This window comes from Scaptodrosophila lebanonensis, unplaced genomic scaffold (assembly GCF_003285725.1).
Source record: "Scaptodrosophila lebanonensis strain 11010-0011.00,11010-0021.00 unplaced genomic scaffold, SlebRS2 tig00001410-arrow-pilon, whole genome shotgun sequence".
NCBI lineage: Eukaryota > Metazoa > Arthropoda > Insecta > Diptera > Drosophilidae > Scaptodrosophila > Scaptodrosophila lebanonensis.
This window is the reverse complement of record NW_022060738.1, coordinates 2,014,498-2,040,075: the sequence shown is the minus strand read 5'-3', so window position 1 is coordinate 2,040,075 and position 25,578 is coordinate 2,014,498. Positions and strand designations below refer to the sequence as shown.

At 37.4% G+C, this 25,578-nt stretch overlaps 1 protein-coding gene across 2 annotated transcripts in view; it reads left to right on the top strand.

The window, feature by feature from the left end:
* LOC115630637 (E3 ubiquitin-protein ligase TRIM9) overlaps positions 1 to 15,747 on the top strand; it is a 131,572-nt gene extending 115,825 nt beyond the window's left edge. Inside the window, exons 2-10 of one of the 2 annotated variants that reach the window (XM_030527274.1) lie at positions 3,615 to 3,710; positions 3,780 to 3,911; positions 3,982 to 4,083; positions 4,147 to 4,306; positions 6,072 to 6,104; positions 8,238 to 8,377; positions 8,867 to 9,005; positions 11,490 to 11,723; positions 14,608 to 15,747. In XM_030527274.1, coding sequence (XP_030383134.1) covers positions 3,615 to 3,710; positions 3,780 to 3,911; positions 3,982 to 4,083; positions 4,147 to 4,306; positions 6,072 to 6,104; positions 8,238 to 8,377; positions 8,867 to 9,005; positions 11,490 to 11,723; positions 14,608 to 14,897 — 1,326 coding nt within the window. In that variant the 3' untranslated portion in view covers positions 14,898 to 15,747. The remainder of the gene's footprint in view (positions 1 to 3,614; positions 3,711 to 3,779; positions 3,912 to 3,981; positions 4,084 to 4,146; positions 4,307 to 6,071; positions 6,105 to 8,237; positions 8,378 to 8,866; positions 9,006 to 11,489; positions 11,724 to 14,607) is intronic. The other variant, XM_030527275.1, reaches the window with a different exon arrangement.
* The last annotated feature ends 9,831 nt before the right edge of the window (positions 15,748 to 25,578 follow it).

The following is a 25,578-nucleotide window of genomic DNA, read 5'->3' as shown; positions in this document are numbered from 1 at the left end:
TATTTTAAACATATGTACAGAAGATTTCAAAGTCGGGACACCCGACTTTAGCTTTTTTACTTGTTATTTAATTGAATGCAAGGCACAATAGCTTACAACCAGCGGCTATGTCGATATTTTATCGGTTATTTGGACTTATTGTTAAGAATTAATTTTAAACAAACCCTAATGTGTCACAACAGCTTGTAGCACGAGGTCACGCCTTGGCAGCCAATTAAATGAATTGGCAATGCCAAGTGGTAGGGTTAAGAAGAAAACAACAACAACACCAACAAGAACAGAAGTTGACACAGCAATATGCAAGGGAAGAGACAAAATGAAGTAAAAATTACCTTGCAGCTATTTATTTGCATGCAGAAGGAAAAGCAAATAAGTAAACATTATACAGAACATCGCAAATGAAAGGGTAACGACGATGACGATGACGAATGCCAAATAGAATAAAATAATCAAGAAAAAAGGAAGAGAAATGTGAAACGTAATGAGTATACGCCATGTCGTCTCCCTGTCTGGCATTACGAATGAAAGTGTTAGAGGGGTGGGATGTTGGCAAAAGGGGCAGCTGTGTTTGCATGTAAAAGTGAAAAGCATGCAAATGCCTTGGGCAAAAATATGAGGGTGGCATTCGGCCAAAGTGAAGTGGCAGCTGAGCAGACAAGCACTTGAGCTTCCTCCGAATGCTGGACATTATACGTGTATTGCGTGCAGGCATTATAGACCAACTCACTGAGCATAATTGTTAGCAGCAAACACGAAACTGCGCACACTTTCAATGGCAAGTGAGCCGCAGGCCACATACACACACCAACACATGCTAGCAACAAAACAAACAGTAACAGAACCAGAAACAGGCGACAATACGCGACATGCATCATTACCAGCAACAACAACAGCGACGGAAGCGGCAAACAACGAGTTAATGCTAATGAATTGAAATGTTAGACAACAACAAATGGCCGCCGGTTGTTAACATGGCGTATGAGAAATTTAATTTCTGTATGTAACTGGAAAAATTTCGAAATACAATTTGCCACATTTCCTTCCTGCTCCTGCCATTATACATATTACATATGTACATACTATATATTTCAATTTGTTGTTGCTCTTGCCTGCTACTTGTCAATGTCAAATGCAAATGTTTGCGCATCTCACCACAAAAGCTCCAACAACTACAAAACTGACAATGTTTCTGTCTCTATGGTTTTATGCAACAATTTACAAATGAGCTTTTTGCGAGCATGTGTAAAAGATTTCGTCATTCGTTTTTGGTTTGCGGTTTATATGAGGGTGGGAATACAGAAGCCCAAAATACAGTCGAAATTCATTTCGTTGGAACAGTATTTGAATATTAGTTGGGCAGCGTTATTACATTTTGCTGTAAACAAGTAGCTGTGGAGGACCTCTGGCCACAACTATGTCGAAATGTCAGAAATATTCTTGTACTATTAGCGGGAAGTCCAATTTTCTTTACTATAAATAGAATAAGACTCTTACTATATGGCAACAGCTTTTACTATACTTTCCAGTACAGAAGCCGGAACTTCTGCTGCACAACAAGTTGTTTGTGCCTTTAGAAATCATTGATAAAAACAATCATTATCAATTTAATAAATGTCTCATACATACGGGTATTTGCAATGAAAATGGAAAAATACAAATAATTGAGGTGAATCGAAAAGTGTTGTTTAATAAATACGAGTATATAAGAAAATAATTAGTTGTTTGTTTTGTTCGACAAAATAAAGCTGTTGAAGACGCAAAATGCGTTACAAACAAAGAAACTTGCCAGCAAAAAATCTAAAGAAATTTATCAAAACAAAAACTTTCCCTCTTTAGCATAATTTTGTTTCCCAAAAATAGTAAGGGAAGTGAAGGTAAGGGAAGTGAAGGCAGGTCTTAAGCGATTCGTGATGAGGTATTTGAAGTTCTTACAAAGTTCAAGCGCATTTAGTTAACACTGGATATACATATATACCATAACAAATAAACTCTTGTTTCAATGTGGGTTCATAGGAACGATCTGTCTCACAAAAGTATTTTTAAGAAAAACATTTTTGTTTATAATGATATCAGAGCCAAATGTCATGTGGTACTGTCTGCTGGTATAACAACTAATATTGCAAAGTTTAAGTCGATTGAAATTTGTTCTTCGACAAAACTGAATAATGTTCTGTTATGATAACAAAAGATATTTCAACACATTGTTTAAGTTAAATATATTATTTATTTATTATTATTTATTTATTTGTTATTAATGCCTGAGGAAATACATTTTTAAATGTATGCTTGTATAAGCGTCTCTGCAAAATGCAAGTAATTGTTTGTAATATATTAATGGTTGTAACTTGTATTTTATGGTGGTTTTGTTTTTGTACTGAACTTCTACTGTATCCAAAATGTTTAACTTCCCATAGCAACTGAAGTCATTAAAAATTTGCTTGCTTTGCTTCAATATCATTTGATGGCATAAATAGGATTGATGTGTAAAAATTGCTTCTGGCAACAAAATAAAAAACGTTTAACGTATACTTTGTCAAGGTTTTTGAATAAGTATATTTGTAGTAGAACTGCCCAAGTCCAAGACTTATCAGTCTTATTTCCAACATAGGTGGTTACTATGACGTTCGTAATATTGAACACACAACTATACCCATCGTCAAGATAAATAAATAAAATAAAAGACAAAATGTTTGTAAATAATGGAATTTTGCCTTAAAATGTTTTTTTTTAATGTACAAGTATAAATATAAATATGTATGCATGTTGGTTAGCTTAGAGAAGAATGCAAGCTATTGCACCGATAGATAGAACGTTACATAGCCTGCTATCGGGCTCTTTCTCAGTACAGCCATTCAATACTTATAATATATGATAAAGTGGACTGATATAGTACCCAAGACAATATTTGAATGAACAAAAAGTATGTGGTATTTATATTGATTTTTGTACTGATCGTGGCTATGGCAGCTATATAATATACTGCACCGATTTTTTGATTAAACTACAGATTACTCTGAGGCACTATAAAAAAAGATATCACCATAAACAAAACGGGTTTCACATTAAGACAAGACTCTAGCAATTCTGGTTCAAATGCTCCCAGAGTTCATGCAGACTTATAGATGTACGTATCTGTTACTACGATCCTTTGGGTATAGGGTAACAAAATCGTTTTTGATCTGAAAACTAACGCAACTGAATAACAAAAACTGAGAATCAAAATAATTGAATGGTAAGCTTGACTGTGGTTTCCCTGGTTTCACAAAAATGTAACGCTGACGGCCATATAATTCATTTGCTCTGCCAGTCCTTGACTTTGGAACTGCACAACAACTATGTATAAGAAAAAATGTAGCGCTAAAACTTTTGTGTTTTTATCAAGCCAGACGCAGCCGCAGGCGTGACTAAGCCCCACACTTTTTAAAACCGAAAAAAAAGATGAAGAAATTCGCAGTCGTAAAGTTTTTATTACAGCGGCACCTAAAATTCTTTGCCATACTCTATATACGTACATATATACTGTGTGTGTGTATTTTTATTTTAATTTTGTCACTGATGTCATCGTTTTAACATTTTTTCTGTGCTTCCTTTTGTCTTTCATTTCGTACTTGCAGACAGAACTTTCACACAATCTGCAACAATTGTCGGAGAAGGCACGTTCCACAACAGAATTCATCCAGCGGTTGAAGGGCATGAGCGACAAAGTGACGGTAAGTTGAGATGAAATACATCCTGCGTAGCACGCTGGATAACGTTTTTTGTTTGTTAATTATTTACAGGAATCCTGCATGGAATTCGAGCGCTTGGTGCACGCACAATGCGAGGCTCTCATCCAAGCCATACACGACCGACGCGAATACCTTTTGGAGGCTATACGCATGGACAAGGACACCAAAATCAGAATACTAAAGGTGCGCTAAGGAGTGGAGAGAGGCAAACCATTTAGCTATAACACTAATTTCGTTCACATTCTCCTTGCAGGATCAGCAATCAAACTGTACAGGAAAACTACAACAGACCACCGGACTCATACAGTTCTGCATCGAGGCATTGAAAGAGACTGACAGCGCGGCCTTCTTGCAGGTGTGTAGAGCTAACCGAAAAGGTTAATTTTATGCCAAATTAATGCCCAATTGCTTTATGCAGGTCGGCTCCATGTTGATCAATCGTGTGGCCAACACCGACATGACTTGGCATCAGGAGGTCACAAATGCAGCGCCACGCGTCTCCCCAATTGTGGACTTGACTCTCGATGATGCGGCTCTGGCACGTGCCATCGACAATTTGAACTTCATACAAATGAAAGGTAAGTTGGCGTTTTATGCATCTGTGCTGCAATGAATACGAATTAAGTAATTATTGCTAATAACTATTTGCTGCAAGTTGCATACAAGCTACGAGACCTTACTTACCATTAATAACTGATTCTACTTAAGTTAAGTAGTTAGTGCTTTTTAAAGAGTATGACCGGAAATGAAATCAAAACTTCATATCTAAAATGTTATATGCTACGATTTGAGAGCGGAGAATTGTATGTGTTTTCTGTATGTTTTGAAGTGACAAATTCAGACTGAAGTAGGAACTTAAATAATCCTTTATTACTTCTAACATAAAAATAGAGAGGAATCGCTTTCTGTTCACATACTGCATATTTTTTGTAAAGTTTTTTTTGATAGTTCTTTAAAATAATAATGAAATGCCAGAATTTCCAGAATTTCAGTAATAATCAGGACTACACACATCTATTGTTAACATTAAAAGCCGCTGATTTTTTTCTCGCCCGCGTCTCCCCAAATACATAAGATTTTCTGAATAATACATACAAGTTGATAATAAAATAAGTTTTAAAATACAAAAAACAAAAAAAAAATTTTCAAAGAATTGTTTTGGTTTTTAGTTCAAATACCATTACAAGTAATGATCTATCAGTGTAATTCTACAAATTTTGGTGCTAATTACTTGCCCGTCTCACCATAGCGTGTTTTTTTTTCCAAGTTGCTTGTTTTGTTTGAAATAATTTGAATGCAGCGAGCCGTTTAAAAAAACTTTTTGATTTGAGTAACTGCGTTTTCATAGACATTGCATAGAATCTTTAAGTCTAGAAAGTTAATGGAGTAAGAGCTGTGACGTATAGTCCAGAGTACAATTATTGAAATTACTTTGAAATTCTTAGTCTACAATGTTAATTGACTAAAAGCTGTTGCCTTATATATACATAAGTATGTATTTCTTTTTAGACATAATTTGGAATTCCTTAGCTAGATTTTTAATTGATTAAACAATTAAATATGTGCAGTTCTTTAAATATGTATGCTATTACCCAATGTATCTAAGTCTTAAAGTGTACTTAAGTAGAAGCCAAATAGAAATTGTCACTAATTTATCACAGAGAAAGGTGCAGTCCCATACAAGCACATGTAAATAATTACACATCTACCTATGCTATGCCTTCTACATATATGTTTGTACATATATGCACACAAAATCACACTCATGCACATTTCTCCCCAATTGGCGTGTGAAACAAAAGCGGGCTCATTAAATGCCATTGAAAAGTGAACTAAAGTGCTGTAAAAATAGTGGCACCCCAGAGGAAACCCCAAACACTCACTCAGTGCGAGTTTAAATTTAGCGTAGATGGTGGGAGTATTTGGGAAGGTATTTTTCTGGAGAAAGTGCGAGTGTGTAATAAACGAAACAAAAGAAACCGACGCTGATACCTCGTTGACGGGTTGACAAAATGTAGAAGGAAATTTGAAGAGACCGCCAAAGTGCTCGACCAACTAAAAATAAACCCAAAAGTACAATTAGAGCGAAAGTGTTGAAATTCGATGTCTGCACATTGTTCGTTGTGTCTGTGCCTGTTATTTATGACTAAACATACTTACAATTGTGTATAAATATATAACGAAGAACCATACCAATACCTATATATTTATATGTCTAACATTTTGTGCTTCTCTTTTATCCTTCCTTGCCCACATTGTCACACAAAAACACCCGCTTGCTTGCTCATAAATAAATCAATAATGACAAAAAATGTAAATATACAAATAAATAAACCATATTAGCTGTCAAAGATGGAGAAGAAAGATGTCCGGCAGGTGAGCAAATGAAAAAATATATGAATTTAAAAAAGAAATGCTGCATTTAACAACATGTTGGAAAGCAAATTTTATTTATTCGCAAAATAATTCTTCAAATAACATAAATAATTTTCTCTTCGTTTTCGTTTTGTTTTTATGACAAACAACAACAGCCACAACTCCTTCTTTGGTGCTACAGCTCTATCATACACACGTACACACACACTCATCCGCCAATCCACCCATACGCACGCATACATATATGTACTCACACGTGGCCATTTTGTTTTATGCCTCTTGGTTCTGTTTTGACGCGCCCACGCATAATTTTTCATTTCAGTTATAAAATGGCGAGCGAAATAAAAATGCTGTCAAAATATTTTCACTTCCGTCCCATGTCAGCTGCCATTTTGTCCGCAACTGTCAGTATGGCGTTGACAGCGATGGCTGCGGTGGTGCGGCAATGCGGCGGTTCGACGCTTTCGCTTAAGTGACATAAATATTTTTACGCACATTCCCCGCTTGCTGCCCTTTTTTATTTGATTTCCCCATCCTGGCCATCATCATCATTTCACGCTTAACATTTTAACATTTCATTTTCGTGGTTTTCAGCTAGCTAGGAATTTTTCGTTCTTACTGCATTTTATTTGGTATTCTCTATATATTTTGTGTCATTTTTGCGCTTCGCTGATCCGCTGCCAGTTTGCTTGGGCGTGTCATTTATCGCCCTCTGCTGCTTAGTGGCCTTTATCCTTTACACTTTTTGCCCATTTCTAAGTCTGCTTCGGCATCTAATAAATTTCACATTTAAACTTTACCTGTTTTTTGTGGCTCTGACATTTGACAGCTTGCTTGGCCCGTTCCAAAATTTCATGTCACCGCCATTTTAATGTTGTTTTCATTTTCCATGCTAACCCAATTTGGTCGTTTTTTGTAGCTCATCATAAATGCTTTTTATTTGAAAGCGTTCTATGCAGTCATGTTGGTTTTTATGGTCAGCTTTTGTGATTGAAGATATTCCAATTAATACCTAATGTTGGCAATCATGATGGAAACCAAAAGTTGGACAGATTTTTTGAGGTTTTATGTTTACGGCTGAATGCGCTTACCTTGAATAAAACGAACGGATTTTACAAAATTATCAATGCTTCGCATTAGTTATTTATTTCAGTTATTTCTTTTGCTTCAAAATTCCGCACAAAATGGTATCAAAGTGTTTTCTCTCAACATTTTGAAGCATTCGAATATTTTGTATTCTTTACGAAAAGCATAATAAAATTATGACTGCACTTTTGAATTCTTAAATAAAGTAATGATAAGGCATTTTTATTTTTATTATATTCACACATTTTGACCTTTTTAATTGAACTTCCAACTTAGTAGTTGATTTTATTCATAGTTATCATATGTTGCTGAAGAACTTAAAAAATGTTCTTTTTGTTGTTTCTATTTGCATCAACAGTGGCAACACTGACTGAAACAGCCGCCTAATTGTAGCTTTTTCCAACACTAATTTTGCAAGCGTTGCAATTTTCATGCCTGCGCCAATTAGTAAGCAGTTAATGCGCCAGAAGATAGATTCTCTGACAATAACTTAAGAAAACCTGTCTTCTTAAACTGGTTTTAAGATTTGAAAACAGATTGACATAATTATCTTAAAACGATAGTTAGGCTCGAAAAACTTTAAATAGTAAATGCATTCGTTTGATTTGCGAATCGATCTCGAAATACATTTTTGTATATCTCGTATTACTTTTGTTTACATAAAAGCAATCTTTTATACTAATACCATCATAACATCCATTGTACAAACCTCTATTGTTTATTAGTTAATACTTATATATTTTGCACTTTAGTTTAGTATTTGTTGGGCGATTTTGCTTACTTCCTGTTGCGTGCCACTTTAACTGACATTTCCTTAGCCTTAACTTTAACTCCAATATAATTTACATGGCAGACTAATCCACACACCTCCACAAATTTAACACATTTCCATAATAATTGGCATAAAAACTTGATTTTTCTTTCGTGCTATTGTTGTTATTATTATTATTGTTATTGTTTTTGTTCAGCTACAATCTCTCGTTATTGTGTGTGCGTTATGAAAACTAATTGCTAACTATAACAACCACGCCCATTCATTTCACACAGCACCCTTAACGCCCACCATATTGCCGGCCGATTGTTCAGCGGAAAATAATTCTGTGACCGTTGCGTGGCAGCCGCCCAGTCATTCCTTTGTCGAAGGTTATGTCCTGGAACTAGACGATGGCAGCGGCGGAGAGTTTCGGGTAAGTTACAACTCCCAAGAAATGAATGAATGATTAACCCATCAATGGCATAAAATAGCAAATGCAGTCAACTATAGTGCTTTTAAAATTAAACTAATACGGAGGTTATTTCATAAGTCCAGGCAACTTTACTGAGGGCCTAGTTTTCTTGAATCGTAATTTTAAAACAATGAACTAAGTACATTCGAAAGTTTGATATTTGCGTAAACAATTGGGGGGAATATTAAAAATCAAAACTTCTATTATTAATGTCAAGTCTCTTGATTTCGAAGACACATTGCACAAAATATTTATGTATATTGCAGAAATGTTTTCTTATGACAAATATTTCATCGAAGGATAGGAGTTTTAGTTTTCTATGTTTTTGCAACGCTTAGCTGCATTTATAGATGGATTCGCCATTGATGGGTTAACCGTTTGTTACTAAAACTTTAAGGCCCTGCTCTGCCACTCTGGCCCTCAAACTCAGAATTTCTGTGCTCTTTGCAGGAAGTTTATTGCGGCAAGGAAACAATTTGCACCGTCGACGGTCTACACTTCAATTCCATGTACAATGCGCGCGTGAAGGCCTTCAATAGTGCCGGCGAGGGTGAATACTCCGAGCTGATTGGACTGCAGACGGCGGAAGGTGAGTACCACTACTAGCTACTAGCTACCAGCTTTTTCAATTAAGTCGGCGCTGACGCTAGTACCAGCCGTTGAGCTACTTTTCCAACTGTTTTATAATTTAATCCTTTTCGGTCATGCGCCATGGCCATCAATGTGGCCTCCCGTGACGGCTGTAGCCGTGTGCTTTGCATGTCAAACAGCCATTGACCCCTTTATGCCCGGCGGGTAGCTGCGATGCGGTGGAGGATGGTGGGCGGGCGGTATTTGGCTGACAGGCAGGAAAGCTCCACTGCAGCCAGTAGCTGGGAAATTGTCTTGCAGGACGCGTAACGTGGCCACCATTCGTAATCAAATTCTCACTTGATTGATGCATGCGCAGCGCCACCTGCCGGCCCACATCTTTACCTCTTCACCTTTTTCCCCGCCACCTTTCACCTACGACCACAAAATGAAAATGGCGCGTGAAGTTATTTAATTTATAAAATTGCCCGCGCTTTCTATTTTATTGCCACACGGCGTAGCGCATTTTTAGTTTTCCGTTAATTTGCAACTTTTAATTGATTACTTCTTGGGCACTTGTGTCAACCGATGGGGTGGGGAGGCCGTGTCCGGGGTCAGCAGCGAAATGGAAATTGTTATTTTATAAAGTGTTTACCTTGGCGCGTGCTTCTAAGTAATTAAAGAATTATGGCCCATGACGCCTCGCCCGTTAGCTAGCAAATGGGTTCACTAAACGAAGGAGTTAAGCAAATGATGAGGGTAGACATTTGATTATAAGGGCAACCAAATAAAAGAACTAAGTATACGCGACACTGAAAAGAGAGACCTTGCATTCAGATATAAATATCTAAATGCCGCAACATCAATGTTTATTTACGGAAAGAAAAGCGAACAGGTTTGTCGTATTATAAGACTTAACTAGAGCCATCCATCAATAATAATTTAACAGTTTATTCCACTAAATATTTAAATTGGATGAGCTACCGGTAAAGGCAAAAGATGTTGACACATAGTTTCTGGAAATGATCTATATATTAACAGAAAATATTTCAAATTTTCAATAACAAATATATCTCCTAAATTTTTGATGAATTGATGTATTGATCTTTTTGAAATTTCTTTAATTTTGTGCTTTACTTATAGAGTAGTAACAAAGCCAGATATATGATAGCTTCGAATCATATATTAAAACAAAATTAAACAAAAACTAATTTTTTTTTTTCAACTTAAACTAGGTGTTTAGCTTTAATTGAAAAAAAAAACTCAAGAAAGAAGTTAAGTAAATAAATATTGCCATTAACAGCATTTAGTGTAGATTTGAAATATACTTAGAAATAAAATAAAAATAATAAAACTTTTGAACTTTTTCGTACAATCATCTACTATTTCGGATGTAGACTTAAAGATTTGTAATTTCTTTCTCAGTATTACTAAGCTAAGCTTAGCCACTTTATAATTCATCGAATAAAAGTTACTTAACTGAAAGTTTACTCTTAAGCCATTCCTTTTGAACTCCTGTAAATGGTGGAAAGAATGCTACATAATATCTGTAGTACATCTGCTTAACAAATTTGTTTCAATCTTAATTCAATCAGCAAGCAAATATTCTACATTCTTATATTTCAAGCCGCATTTTGGCCCAATATTTACGAATTACATTCAATACATTACATAGGACTACCCTTTTGCCTGCTATCAGATATTGCGTATGGATGTTGATTTTTAAAGTTATAGTTTATGGTTGCTATTAGTCACAAAGTACACCGACATATCCCTACTTCAAACGTCCATTTGGTTTGCTTCAAGCAAACTACTCAACGGCCACTTGATAGGTAACTCGTTTAATACTAAACTTGTTTGTTGTTATTGGCATAATCATAAAGTAATATCCGCGCACAAACTGTAGGCAAACAATAAAGTTTAGCTGTGCGATTACTTTGTGGGCTGTGTTGGCCACACAATTGCCTTTAGTGGCTAATAAAACAAAACCAGGAACAGCAAAGGCAAAAGCAACCGCCAACGAAAAGCCCAAGCTGGTCCAGCCAATGGGGAGCTGAGATGGGGGAGGTGTTGCTGCAATAGCAATTGCCGCATACTCATCAGTGTCATCATCACCATCCTCATCATCTGCATCGGCATCAGCTGCCTTGCGGACTCTCTGACTGCCTTGCTGACCACTTAATGCACCACAACAATAAAAGTAAATTTAATAAAGTACTCGGGCTGGTTGTCGTAGCATACTCTGCGGCGCATAACAGCATAAACTATCAACATTGCAACGGAGTCCAAGCCAAAGCAAAAGCCGCAGCTAAAGCCGTAGCCGAAGCCAGGAAAGTCGCCTCTCAGCCACTCACTAGTGCTTTGCCACTTGAGCTTTGACAATAGAGAAAATTGCATAGCAGAGTCCAAAGCTATATTTTCCCCACCTTATTCTCTTCTACACTTCTTTTGCACTTACTTTACGTTTTGGCGTTTTTTCTTTCTGTCTATCTCTTCAATGCAGTGGCCTGGTTCACGTTTGATCCCGTGCTCAGCGGTGGCGCCGGTTCTGGTCTAATCTTCAGCAAAAATAATGCCACAGTCTCTGTCGAGGGCTGGGAGCACCGGGTGGCGCTCGGCTCGGTGGGATTCTCGCGCGGCGTCCACTACTGGGAGTTCACCATCGACAACTATACGGCAGACACGGATCCGGCCTTCGGAGTGGCGCGCATCGATGTGGCCAGAAACAAGATGTTGGGTGAGTGTGCATTATGTAATTTAGCAAATGGCTTACTCAGCTTATACATGGTTTGGGGTACTCGTAAGTGTGCCAATCGAAATTCAATTAAAAATAGAAAAGGTGTGCGGCTGAGAGCGAAAAGCTTTTAAAAAGTTTCTGCTTTTTGTTTCTTATGACATTATTTGACGCATAACAAAAGCAATAGACAAAGAACGGCAGTCGCATGCATTGTTTTACACAAAGGAGGCCCGAAGTTTCAAGCTAATAAGTGGCTCAACAAAAACAGAACAGACGGTGACGACAACAAACAACAGACTCTAAGCAAGGCACACTGTCTCAACTGAATAGTTTTGTGATGAAAAAGATGAAGAACCAATATCAGCTTTACTCCCATTAATTAAATGGAAACAAGAAAAAAAGGAAAAGAAATTTTAAAAATTAAGAAAATAAAATAAAATATACAACCTTGGTATTCGAACTCACGTAAAGGGTGTATAATTAGACATTTACATAGGAATTGTGTCTATGTGTCTGTGTGAACATGCTTGCAGCACAATGTTGAACCAAAGAAGCAACAACAACAACAGCTGCGGGCAGCGCTTGTCCAAATACTATATATATGGCTATAACTTCCTGATAAATCGGCCTATCATAATGAAACTTTGTATAAGGACACATAATCACTTACTGGAGGTATTTGCCAATTCCAAGAATTACGGGGGGTTATGGAAAATCATGAATTGCGGGTGGTGAGGGGGGTGGAGGGAAATTCCAAAAAACACATTTTCTGCGTATTCATCTTGGCATTTTGGACTTCAAATTTGATGTCCCTAGGTCTTAAGTCACCGAGATATAGGCGATTATACGAACGGCGATATGGGAAAAACCCCATTATAGGGAAAGTGGGGGGGAAAATAAAAAAATGAACTCGTATAGCGTGCACACATAATGCAGCTTTGTGCAAAATTTGGTGACTATAGCTCTTATAGTCTCTGAGATCCAGGTGTTCGTACGGACGGACAGACAGACAGGGCTAGATCGACTCGTCTCGTCATGCTGATCAAGAATATATATACTTTGTGGGGTCTGCCACGCCTCCTTCTGTCTGTTACATTTTTCAGCTCCCGCAAACCTAATATACTTTTGTACATTTCATGTACAGCGTATAAATACGGCTACTTTAAGTTGCAATTGCCGAATAAATCATTTTAAATGTATAGAAAGTCTCAAAACTTTTCTACGTTTTGGAAACCAATTCCGGGCTAATCTGAAAAGTGTTCATTCATTTATTGCGATTACCACCAGTTTTCTGTTGTGGGCCTTACTTTTTTAAATTCCAGATACACTACTTAGCATCTCTTCACTTTTGATGTGATCTTAATTTGGAAATGCTTTTAGAAATACTTTCGTTGGAACAGCAATAGCTAACCACTGTGCGCTGAGGCGTTGAAACTTTTTCATTTGAGTGCGTCAATGGGAAGCCAATAAATGGAACTGTATTGATGGGCGTGGCAAAACTTTTGCCGCTGCTGGTTGCGTGCGTGCGTGGGTAAAACTTTTTGAGTTTCATTTACACTGCCGGAAGTGGTAGTGGCGTGTGTGCAATCGAGTGTTTGTGTGTGTGTGTGTGGGTGTTTACAAATACATACACAAATGCTGGAAACAAAAACAAACAGCAACTGTCTCAATGACGAAAGCCTTTTATTTTGCGCCTCCAAGTATGCTTCGAATTGATTGAAAATGCAGCGGGCGGCAGAGAGACAAAAGTAATTAAAAGTGCGGCACTTAAACTTTTTCTGCTTCTGACAAAGGCCCGGGACTCTAAGACAAAAAGTTGTTCAGCCCCTGATGCTGTAAATTGTCCCATATATTTGTATATGTATGTGTGTCACATAAGCACTTAAGACCGCCCGCACGTATGCAAACAGAATTGCAACTTAAGGAATAAATTTATTCGCCGCCACCGTCAACTCTCACAAATTATTTTTAAAGCAGCTCACGCGCTATTTAACACGTGCTCGGTCGCCATTCCACCGCACACTCACGAGCAGAGTGAGTGCCAAAAAGTTGCAAGCACAAGTTTTGAAATTAAATTTTCATATGCAAACGCATGGCGTGCGGAGCCCGACAAGTGTGTGGGTCTAGGGGGCAGGGAGGGGTGAGTTTTTGCGTGTCTTGACGACGCATTCCTACGGTGTGCGTGCAGGTGGCGCCCCCAAGTGACTGACATTGACACTAACAATGCAGTTTGCAACTTGCTGAGCTGTTTCATTTTACGACTTGTTGTTGTTGTCATTTATAGTGTTGTAAAGCAGCCAGACAAACAGGCAGACAGTCGAGCCACGCTGCATGGACAGTCTCAGAGCTGTCGTTTAAAACGAACTTCGGACGTGACTGTCAAATATTAAACTGAGCAGAGCAGTGTTAAGACTTCATGCTTCGATTTCCCTTGAAAGACGAACAGTCAGGTGTTTATGTTGCCAATAGCTCTTCGAATAACACTGTAAAGAAGAAGGGGCACAGTTTGTCGAGCAATGAAGACAATTTAAGGAGAATACTTTTAGAGCTAAATGTGTTTTTTTACGTCTTTCCATTGCCATAGCTTTAAAACTTCTTATAAAAAAAACAAGTGGTTTGAAAATTCACTGGACAGCAATTATTTGAAACTATATTTGTTACAGCCGTTCTAAATCTGCTATAATAACTAGAAACTTGCAGGAAGAATTGTCAGACCAATGCTTTATCGCTTACAAAGCATCAACCGATCTTATCTTTTTTTAAATGGCTTTTGAGCAACGACACATATTTGAACATTACTTTAATTATGAACTCGCACATTAATCCTATTCCAATAAAATTTTAATTGTATTTTCTTCATTTCCAAAATTTTTGCTCCATTCAGGCAAAGATGAGAAGTCCTTCGCCATGTATATTGATCGTCAGCGCTCCTGGTTCCAACACAACTCCATACACGAGCGGCGCGTTGAGGGCGGCATAACCACAGGCAGTACCATTGGTGTACTCTTGGATCTGGAGCGACACACGCTAAGTTTTCTGGTGAACGAAATGCCACAGGGATCTGTGGCTTTTCGCGACCTCTACGGCGTATTCTATCCGGCGGTCAGCATAAATAGAGGCGTGACCCTAACTATGCACACAGCCCTCGATGCCCCCAAGATGGACTATTTCTAAGATGCATTTATGGTTGGCAAGTTTAGTGAATTGTATATATAGTATACATATAACTTAAAGTAGCAATTATCGGTGTCTATATATGAAGAGTACATACACAACTTACTGGCAACTAAATATACATATATACCTATATATGCGTCTATTTATAAATATATACACATATTACCCACTCTACTTCATATGCTAATATCGTAGTTTTCGGGCAAAGTTTAGCGACATATCTCGTATCTCTATCGCATGTCTAGTGTAAGGGGGTGGGCGGGGAATGCGTTTGTAAAACGTAGCGAAGGTTTGGTGGGATGGACAAAATATTTATCAAAGAATACTTTGCTTATAAATCAAATAATTATTACAAATAATTGAAAACTTCATGTAAAATACAATAAAATACAAAATGGAATATTCAAAGCAATTTTGAAATGTTCTTTGCATTTAGCAAACAGAAAGAAGCCAAATATTTAGCAACGTGCAAAACAACAACCAAAAATCAAATACAATTTAAATGCATACAAATAAATGGCAAATAAATAACTTAAAATACAAACATCCAATTAGCTTTTAGTGTAGTTACAAATTTGCATTCTATGTGCGTAATGGGGTATGTACTTGCATTTTCTGAATACAATACAATTCTAAGCGCATTACGAATGGCATAAACAAAAGGCGGCTTAAAACAAATGGAATGATAACTCATTTTTGAAGGCTGTGGGAAGTGCAGCGAAAAATAATTCAAATGAAAATTAACGCACCCACAATTTTTAGTTTGAAAGACTGAATGAAAAAGTTTGTAATGTAAAACAATGATTGCGAAATATTTAAATTAAAATGCGAAATTAATTTTCCAAATATGCACAAGAATTTCTCACAAAAACTAGCTACTAATACGATACATTTTCAATGTTAGTGGAATTCAAATAAAATGTCTTGCATCACAAAAAATATTGCACAATGCAGCAAATTTAAAATTAACGAAAAAACAAAACAAATCAGTGTTTTTTTTTTATCAAACCAACATTTTTATGCTTCTAAAAACTTAAAAGGCAACTATGCATATAAATACATAATATAAATAATGAAGATACTTACGCTACTAAGTTCCGTGTACATATTAATGTATTTTTAATGTAATTAAAGCTAATTAATAAACATGGCTACCAACCCCCCACATAATGCAAAATAGCTGCATACCTACACATACAAATAATATGTGTTTTGTTTATATTTAACTCCAAATATGTATGTACGATCTATTTATACTTTTCAATTTAAGAGCAAAACAATTAATGTTAATTACCGTACTATGCATGTTCAATATTTATAATTGTAATGCCACGCAGAATGGCGAAACAAAAGCGAACAACAAACACCAACAGGCACACACGTAAATGGGTTCATTTATAAATAATAAATATTAAAACAGAAATGCATATTAAAATCCAATCAGTCTGCTTGTTTTACTAATTGAACCCGAAAGTACAGGTGAGTGGCCGCAATGTCATCAAATTGTTGACATTACTTTAAAAATAGCTGTCAAAAGATTTCTATTTCAAGCTCAGTGTAACTGTTAAGAATGATTTTTGGATGTGTTTCTTAAATGTAGCAACACGAGTAATCTATCGCCTTTGGAAAAGCCATTGAAATGCTTACATATGGATTACAAATGGATAGAAAACCACTGTGAAGATAACTAATTCGAAGCATCGTTAGCGATTTGTGGAAATTCAGTTGCAAAAGCAATAGACAAACAGTGCTTATTTAATTTTACAATCAGCATAACATTTATTCGACAACCAATCAAAAAGAACAAGACTGTGTGATTTGTGTTAAAGTCACGAATGTGTTAATTCATAAAAATATCGATTTTTGTTAATCGTCCATCTTTGGCTTCACTTTAGCGCTCACCCCTTATAGTTGGGAACTGCGCATTGATTCAATAAAGACGCACAATACCTTTAATAGGTTATGGGAACAGCCACGTGTTACAGCGCAACACATAAGAAAGAGATATGGATCATTTAAGGCATTCAGGTATAAACCTGTTGGCTTGTGAAGCAGATGATTGGCCACTGTGGAAACGGAAGATTCGTGATATGCTAGATTATCATGACGGTGCTCTAGATGCACTGGATGGCAAGTTGGTCAAGCCGGAGGCACTGCCGGAAAACGCAAGTGAGGCCGAAGTTAAAAGTCATAAGGAGAAAAGTGACTGTTATAGAAAAGCAAACAGCTATGGTAAGCGTTGATCTCAAGTGCAGTCACAGACGAAGTTTACCAAAAAATTTTGGACAAAGGCACAGCGCATGAAGCATGGGAAGCGCTAAAGCAGCAGTTCGAAGCCACGTCCAAGGATCAGCTATTTAAGATTTGTTCAGATTTCTTTGCATTTAATTGGACACGAGGTAGTGATGTTTCATCACACATTGCGAAACTCAAAAGTTTGTGTGTTAGTGTGTAAACCTTTACACATCTTACCCAGCAGGTTTGAAAACTTCCGACACAGTTGGATGTTGTTGACAAAGGATACAGAAAAGACTTTTGATGAGTTCACAATGCAGATATGTATGTTTGAAAGGAATATACGTAAGAATGATACCAGCGAAACCGGAGATCAGGAGGCACTTATGCTTAAAAGTGAGAAGAAAAGTTATGGTAATCGCAGCTACAAAGAAGATACCTGCAATTACTGCAAGAAGAAAGAGCACTGGGTTCGCCATTGCAAGAAGTGGAAAGCTGATGGTTGTCCAAAAGAAAATCGATCTAAAATTGCACAAGGCAATTCAGCGGAGCCTGTGGTTAGTCTTGTCACAATTGGCAATGAAGTTAACGCAGCAGAACTGGAATTGACAGAGTGGTGGATCGACAATGGAGCAACTAAGCATGTCACAGGGTCAGCAAAGTATTTCACTGAGTTCCACAAGTTTAAGAGTTCATGTTGTATTAAGGCAGCAGGGAAAGAAACTCTTTCTGCAATTGGTCAAGGAACCATCATGATTAAGTCACCATTTAAAGAAATTAGACTAGAAGATGTGTGGCTAGTACCAGATATTAATAGAAATTTATTTTCAGTGCTTGCGGCTCAAGATAGAAATCAAAATAGCACTTTTGAATCGGCCGCTACCGAGTGCACTCTAAAAGTGAATGACCAAATAGTGCTTAAGGGAACACGACAAGTAGGAGGATCGTTGTTTAAAGCAGGCGTTGAAGTAATGCTACCTGAAAAGAATCCAGAAGTACAAAGTGCAGTAGCAGATTCTTCAATGTTGGAACTTTACCATGCAAGATGGGGGCATCAGGATAAAATACACGTTAAGAATATGCTTGATAGAGTGTTCGGCATTAAAGTTAAACTTGACAGTAGTATCTGTGAGCCTTGCATATATGGTAAAAGTCATCGCCTACCCTTTGGAACCAGACAGAAAGCAACAAGTCCTGGAGAGTTGCTTACAACGGATATATGCGGCCCATTTCATGAATCGTTCAATAAAAAACGATATATGATTTTGTTCAAGGATAGTTATACCAAGTTTCGGATCGGCTTTATAGTAAAGCAGAAATCAGAAGCAAAAGTCATGTTGAGTAACATGATCGTCTATTGTGCTACATACGGGCACAAGATTAAGGAGATGCTAAGTGACAATGGAGGAGAATTCGACAACGCTGAAGTACGAGAGATTCTACAGAAATATGGCATTGTGCAAAGACTCACAGCTCCTTATACGCCACAGCAGAATGGTAGCACAGAACGAGACAATAGAACAGTTGTGGAAATGGCAAGAACGTTTAAATATTCAAACCAAGAAGTCACATTTCCAGAATCTATATGGGCGGAATTAATCAGCGCCGCTATATATACTCTTAATAGAACTGGAAAATCATCAGTTCCGGATATTAGTCCATTTGAACTCTGGACAGGTAAAAGGCCAAGAATTAAACATTTGCGTATCATAGGGTCTACGTGTTATGCACATATTCCATCGCAAAAAAGGAAGAAAATGGACATGAAGGCTGTAAAAGGTTATCTTGTTGGATATGACGGTGATGAGCGATATAGAATTTATATACCAGAGAAGCATACAGTCGTACTTTCTAGAGATGTCAATTTTGTTGAAAGGATTGGTAATTGTGAGCAAAAAGTGGGTTTGATATTTAAAGACGCGCCCAAAGAGAAGCTACAAAGCAAAGAGACCGAAGAAGTTGAAGAAAATTCAGATGAGATTGAAAGCGAAGAAACATTAACAGAAAGCGACAGCGAAGACAATTACGAGACTGGAGAAGATGAAAACTACGATACTGAAAAAACGTTACGAGATAGATCAACACTTGTCAAACCAAAACAATTCAATGATTTTGTCATGTAAGCAGAAGAATTCAATTTGGAAACCAACCCAGAGTCGTTTGCAGAAGCTGTCACTAGCAAAGAAAGACTTGATGAGCGAAATGAAGTCATTAGAAGAAAACAAAACATGGAAGCTTGTTTCTCTACCGTCCGGTGAGAAAGCATTGCCCTGCAGATGGGTGTTTCGTAAAAAGGAGAATGCAGACGGAAGCATCGACAAGTTTAAGGCCAGACTTCTCATTAAAGGATTCGCTCAGAAACCAGGCATCGATTATACCCAAACGTTCACTCCAGTTGCAAGGATAGGTACGATTCGATCAGTTTTGAGCATTGCAGCAAGCGAAGGCATGCATCTGTCTCAATTTGATGTACCAACCGCGTTTCTTTACGGAGAGCTTGAAGAAACCATTTACATGAGCCAGCCAGAAGGATTCGAAGATGGCACAAACAAGGTGTGCTTATTGAAAAAGAGTTTATACGGGCTAAAGCAAGCACCAAGATTCTGGAATAAACGTTTCGGAGTTTTTCTGACACAACTTGGATTCAAAGTCAATGAAGCAGATCCATGTTTGTATGTTAAAGAGCAAAACGACAAGAAAATAATACTCGTAATCTATGTAGGTGATGGTTTCACAGGCGAGTTGAGAAAGGAGTTTAAGATTGTCTCAAAAGACGACAGCTTCTGCAGATTTCTCAGGCTGTATAAAGACGGGCAGATCAACATCAGGAGTTGTTATTAAACATGCTGGAGGTATAATAACGTGTATAAGTCAGCGTCAAGCAATGGTAGCTAATTCAACAACAGAAGCAGATATTGTAGCAGCCAACGAAGCAGCTAAAGAAATTATTTGGCTAACGAAACTGTTCCGAGGCATCACTAAAATGAGAGAAGTGCTTATTCTACAAGTAGACAATTCAGCTGCAGTGAGACTCGCTCAAAATCCCGAGTTTCATCGCCGCACCAAACATATAATGAACAAGCATTTTTTTATAAGAGAGAAGGGAATGCTTCAAGTCCAGCAGATCTCAACGGAAAAGCAAGTTGCCGATGTGATGACGAAACCACTGCCGATATCACGCCTTAAATTACTCTGCAGTGAGATGGGACTCTCCATATAAATTTATTCACTATGTATTATTTTTAAAATTAACAAGGGAAAGTGTTAAAGTCACGAATGTGTTAATTCGTAAAAATATAGATTTTTGTTAATCGTCCAACTTTGGCTTCACTTTAGCGCTCATCCCTTATAGTTGGGAACTGCGCATTGATTCAATAAAGACGCACAAAATCTCTATATATATAAAACAGTTTGTCCTGACTGACTGACTGACTGATTGGCAATCAACGCACAGCCCAAACGGTAAGAGCTAGGAAGCTGAAATTTGGACACAAGATCCCTCTTATAGTGAAAGTGAGCACTAAGAAGCGGTTTTGGAAAATTCGAACGCCAAAGGGGGGAAAACGGGCTCCAACGTTTGTATGAAAAATCTACAATTTTCATCCAATTAACTTCAAACTTAGTTTGTATACTCTCAAAAAGAATACAAGAAAAACTGTATACTTGGTTTTTCACCATTTTTCCTCGGGCATGAAAAAAGGGGGGTTTTCCGTGGAAAAATTGAAACACAATCAACACCCCACAGCCCAAACGGTAAAAGCTAGGAAACTGAAATTTGGGCTCAAGTATCCTATCATGGTGTAGATGCGCACTAAGAAGGGATTTTGGAAAATTCGAGCTCCAAAGGGGGAAAAGTAGCACCAACTTTAAATTTAGGTTTTATAATCTATAAAAGAATACAAACAAAACTGCATACTCATACTGCATACTTTCAAAATTTGTGTTGGAGCTTGAATTATTGGGGTTTTAATATTTATTCATTTTTTCAAATGAAAAGTTTGTGTTATAAATTTTGTCAGATCGATTTCAAATTTGGGTAATATAATCTACGTAACTAAAATTACAACTTTGCATTTAACGATTTTTAAAATATGCATTTTACAAATGCAGGTAGAACAAACAATACAAAATATCAAACAGTTGGGGACAACTAAGTATACATACACACACACACACACATACATACATACAAGCAGCTGTTCGTGTAGTTGCGTGTAAACGGTTGAAGTAGCCAAAGCAAAATGTGAGACACTAATGTGTGAATGTTCATTTGTACACATGTATGTACATACATACATACATATGTATGTACAAAAGTACATTCGTCTTGCACTGACAGGGCAAGAAATGTTAATTAATTAAAAATTATTAACATTATAACATAAACATTTTTATGCTATTTTTTCTTTGTTTAGTACATTTGGCATAAGGAGTTTTTAGGACAACGGACTACAAGGGCGTACGCAGGTTGGGCAGGGGGGACATTTCTCCCCTTAGAAAGAATTTCGCATTATGAATTACGCTAGCACCATATGTATTACATACGTACATTTTTCGATGTATTTGTATTCGACATGTATTACGATATATCAACACAAGTATCGATATTTTCGATATATCGCATTTAATTTTATTATTGGGGTTTTAATATTTATTCACTTTTTCAAATGAATAGTTTGTGTTATAAATTTTGTCCGATCGATTTCAAATTTGGGTAATGTAATCAACATAACTATATCAACAAATTGGCATTCAACGATTAAAATATAGCAATATGTTTTTTACTTGCCATATATCAAATATCAAATAGTTGGGAACAGTTCGTGTCTATGTGTGCCCATGCATACATACATATGTACAAGCATATGTATCTATGCCTGTATATGTATGAAGCATGTAAATACAAAACAACAACAACAACTTCAAGTTGTTGGCTCGCTCATCTTTCGTTTTGACCATTTAATGTTAATTGCAAAGGCAAAACGCCAAAAGTTTACAGTTACCGTCGCTAAGCAACGACTGCGTATGCGATAGTAAAGCAGAAACCGAATAACGGAGCTACGCATATTCTGCTTCGCATTGCGGGCAGATGTATGTATGTATATGATTTGTTCTTATCGATCTCAATAAATAATTAGATTTTATTATTTAAATATTCTGCTCATTGCATTCAAACTTCGATATTTTGATGGTATCGGTGGCTTCAACTATCGAAAGTTTTACTCTAGCAAATTAAGATGAGAATTGTCAGTGCTTTTTGATCGTGGCTCATCGCTGCACGGCATTGACACGAGTGCCGTGTTTCATATTCCGAGTTTGTGCGTGACCGTATTGACTCAAATGTGAATTTAAAATTAGGATATACCCTTATAATTATTCCCCTTTTTTGCACATAGTCTATCTTAAAACGTTGCGTTATCTCTATATATAAAACAGTTTGTCCTGACTAATTGGTGATCAACGGACAGCCCAAACGGTAAAAGATGAAATTTGGACTCAAGTATCCTTTCATAGTATCCATCATAGTGTAGGAGCACACTAAGAAAGGCTTTTGGAAAATTCTAACTCCAAAGGGGGGAGGTTTAAAAAAATATTAGTTATAGTGGTCATGTTCGTTTAAAGAAATAGTTTGGCAAGAATAAAAATGTAACGGACTACTGAACAATTTTTTGTCAAGAACAGAAAATGTTCATTTAAATACCTTAAATGCCTTCCTACTGGTAACTTATAAGGTGAAAACATATGGGTAGGTTATGCACACACAAAATAAATACAATTGGAAACATTATATTGAGCCGGGTTAAGACGGGCAATACCTGCTAGTCTTTAATAATTTGAGTATGTTGGTTTACTTTCTGTGGGTTATTTAAAATTGTTGGACTATGTGTGTAGGTGTAGGAACAGTTCTAGAGGCTTCGAATGCAGGTCTTTGGACGCTCTTGTCACGCCCATCATTAAAAATCCATCCATCCATTAAAAAATAACAAAAACTTACTGATTACTTTCATTTGCAAAATTACGTCCAGATATGTAATTTATTTGCATATCAATTCGTATGCTCCACATATTTTAGTTCTGAATGGTAATTGGACTTTAGTAAAATATGTAGAATGTTTTCGAATTTCAAAAATTGTTTTGCGATGCAAAATATACATTATAATAATTGAATATTGTAGTTTTTATACTCTGTACATGAAATGTACAGAAGTATATTAGGTTTGCGGGAGCTGAAAAATGTAACAGGCAGAAGGAGGCGTGGCAGACCCCACAAAGTATATATATTCTTGATCAGCGTGACAAGACGAGTCGATCTAGCCCTGTCTGTCTGTCTGTCCGTCTGTCAGTCTGTCTGTCTGTCCGTCCGTATGAACACCTGGATCTCAGAGACTATAAAAGATAGAGACACCAAATTTTGCACAAAGATGCCTTATGTGTGTATTCTATACGAGTTTGTTTTATTTTTTTGATTTTCCCCCCCACTTCCCCCCTATGGGGGTTTTCCCGATTTTCCATTCGTATAATCGCCTATATCTCGGAGACTATAAGACCTAGGAACACAAAATTTTAGTCCCAGATGCCTTATGTGAATACGCAGAAAATGTATATTTTGGAATTCCCCTCCCTCTCCCCTCTCCCATGCAAATCGTAACTCCCGTAATTCTTGGAATTTGCAAGTACCCCCAGTTAGTTTGTATGTGTCCGTATGCCAAGTTTCACTATGATAGACCGATTTAACAATAAGTTATAGCCATAAATATATTTGCTGCTCAAGCGCTGCCCGCGGCTGTTGTTGATGTTGCTGTTTGGTTGACTGCTAACATGTTTACACAGACACGAATAGATGCGCACAGGCATACATACACTCACACAGTCGCAATTGCTATGTAAATGTGCAAATATAAACCCTTTACGTGAGTTCGAATACCAAGAGAGGTAAAATCGATTAAAAATTTTTTTTTTAATTTTCCTAATTCTTTTTATTTTCTATAATTATTGTAAACATGTGTGCAAAGTATTTCAAAGTCGTAACACCCGACTTTAGATTTTTTATTTGTTTTAAAAGATTTTTTTTTTAAATAATTTTTTTTATTTTTATTTTTTTTTTTGTGGAGAGTACAGGCTATTTTACTGTCGGGCTTGCTCGACTGTAGCGTTCTGTCTTGTTAATGAATTCGGGCATTTCTAAACTGGTTACTGAATTTTCAAATTTGATTATTAAGCGTTGCCAGAAGACAAGTCAGTTCATGATTATCTTCCAAAATTCATCCACGTACTATTTGAAACATTTTCCACTGAACGTGAATGCCTTTTCTGCGATTAAAAGTGCAAATACTATAAATCTTTCATTTGTACACATTTAAAAGAAATCCAGTCCCCATCGTGTATTACCACTTTCGACTACAATTTGGACTAAGTAGTGAAAGCTACTCGCCCACCCGTACACACATCGCTAAGTGCGCGCTTTACTTTCCCTCACTCATTAGTGGGATGGCTGGTGGTGTGGGTGTGGAGTTCGTTGTGCCAATTTCTATGCGTTGTTTAACAAATGGGGAAAATGCAATGCGATGCTTTTACATGCGAGAAATATGTGTCGTAAATGCATAGTTATTGTTCTTATTGTTGTTGCTGGCCACAATGCGCACTTAGTTGTGTTGTTCCGTGTTCTTTGACACCCCCACCCACAACACTTGTATAAATTACACACTTAACTTTGGCACAGCAGCGACGGGTACAAAACGCTTAGTACATAAGCCGCATGTGTCAACTGCATAAGCCGCCATTTTGTATGGTGGGTGCATCTGCGAATTTCTATGCTCATACTATGCGTGTGTGCATGTATGTGGGACCACCTTTGACAAAACAACAACCACACCAACAACAGCTTTAGCTGCAAGCGCAATTTTAATGAGCACAACAGCAGAAACCCCAGCCAGCAACTTTTGTTATTTCGGCATCTTCTCTTCTTCTTCTTGACTGGTCTTCAAACCCGTTATCGGGCTATGACCTGACGTAACACAGCTCTCCACGCGCCTCTGCTTCGCGCGCGTCGCTTCCAGTTGGTCACTCCGCAGGTAGTAAGTGCGTTCTCTACCTGGTCCTTCCAACGTAGGCAAGGCCTCCCCCGTCGTCGTCTCCCCCCAACATCCGCATCGAGAACTTTTTTCGCTGGAGCGTCTTCTTCCATACGCACGACATGACCTAGCCAGCTTAGCCGCTGGGTGTTTATTCGCTTGACTATGTCAATGTCAGCGTAGAGCTCGTACAGTTCGCTGTTCCATCGTATGCGGTAGTCGTCGCCAACGCGTATGGGACCGAAGATCTTCCGAAGCATCTTTCTCTCAAACACTGCAAGAGCTGCTGCATCAGTCTGCGATATCACCCATGCTTCTGCACCATAAAGCAGCACGGGGAGGATGAGCGTCTTGTAGAGCGTTAGCTTGGT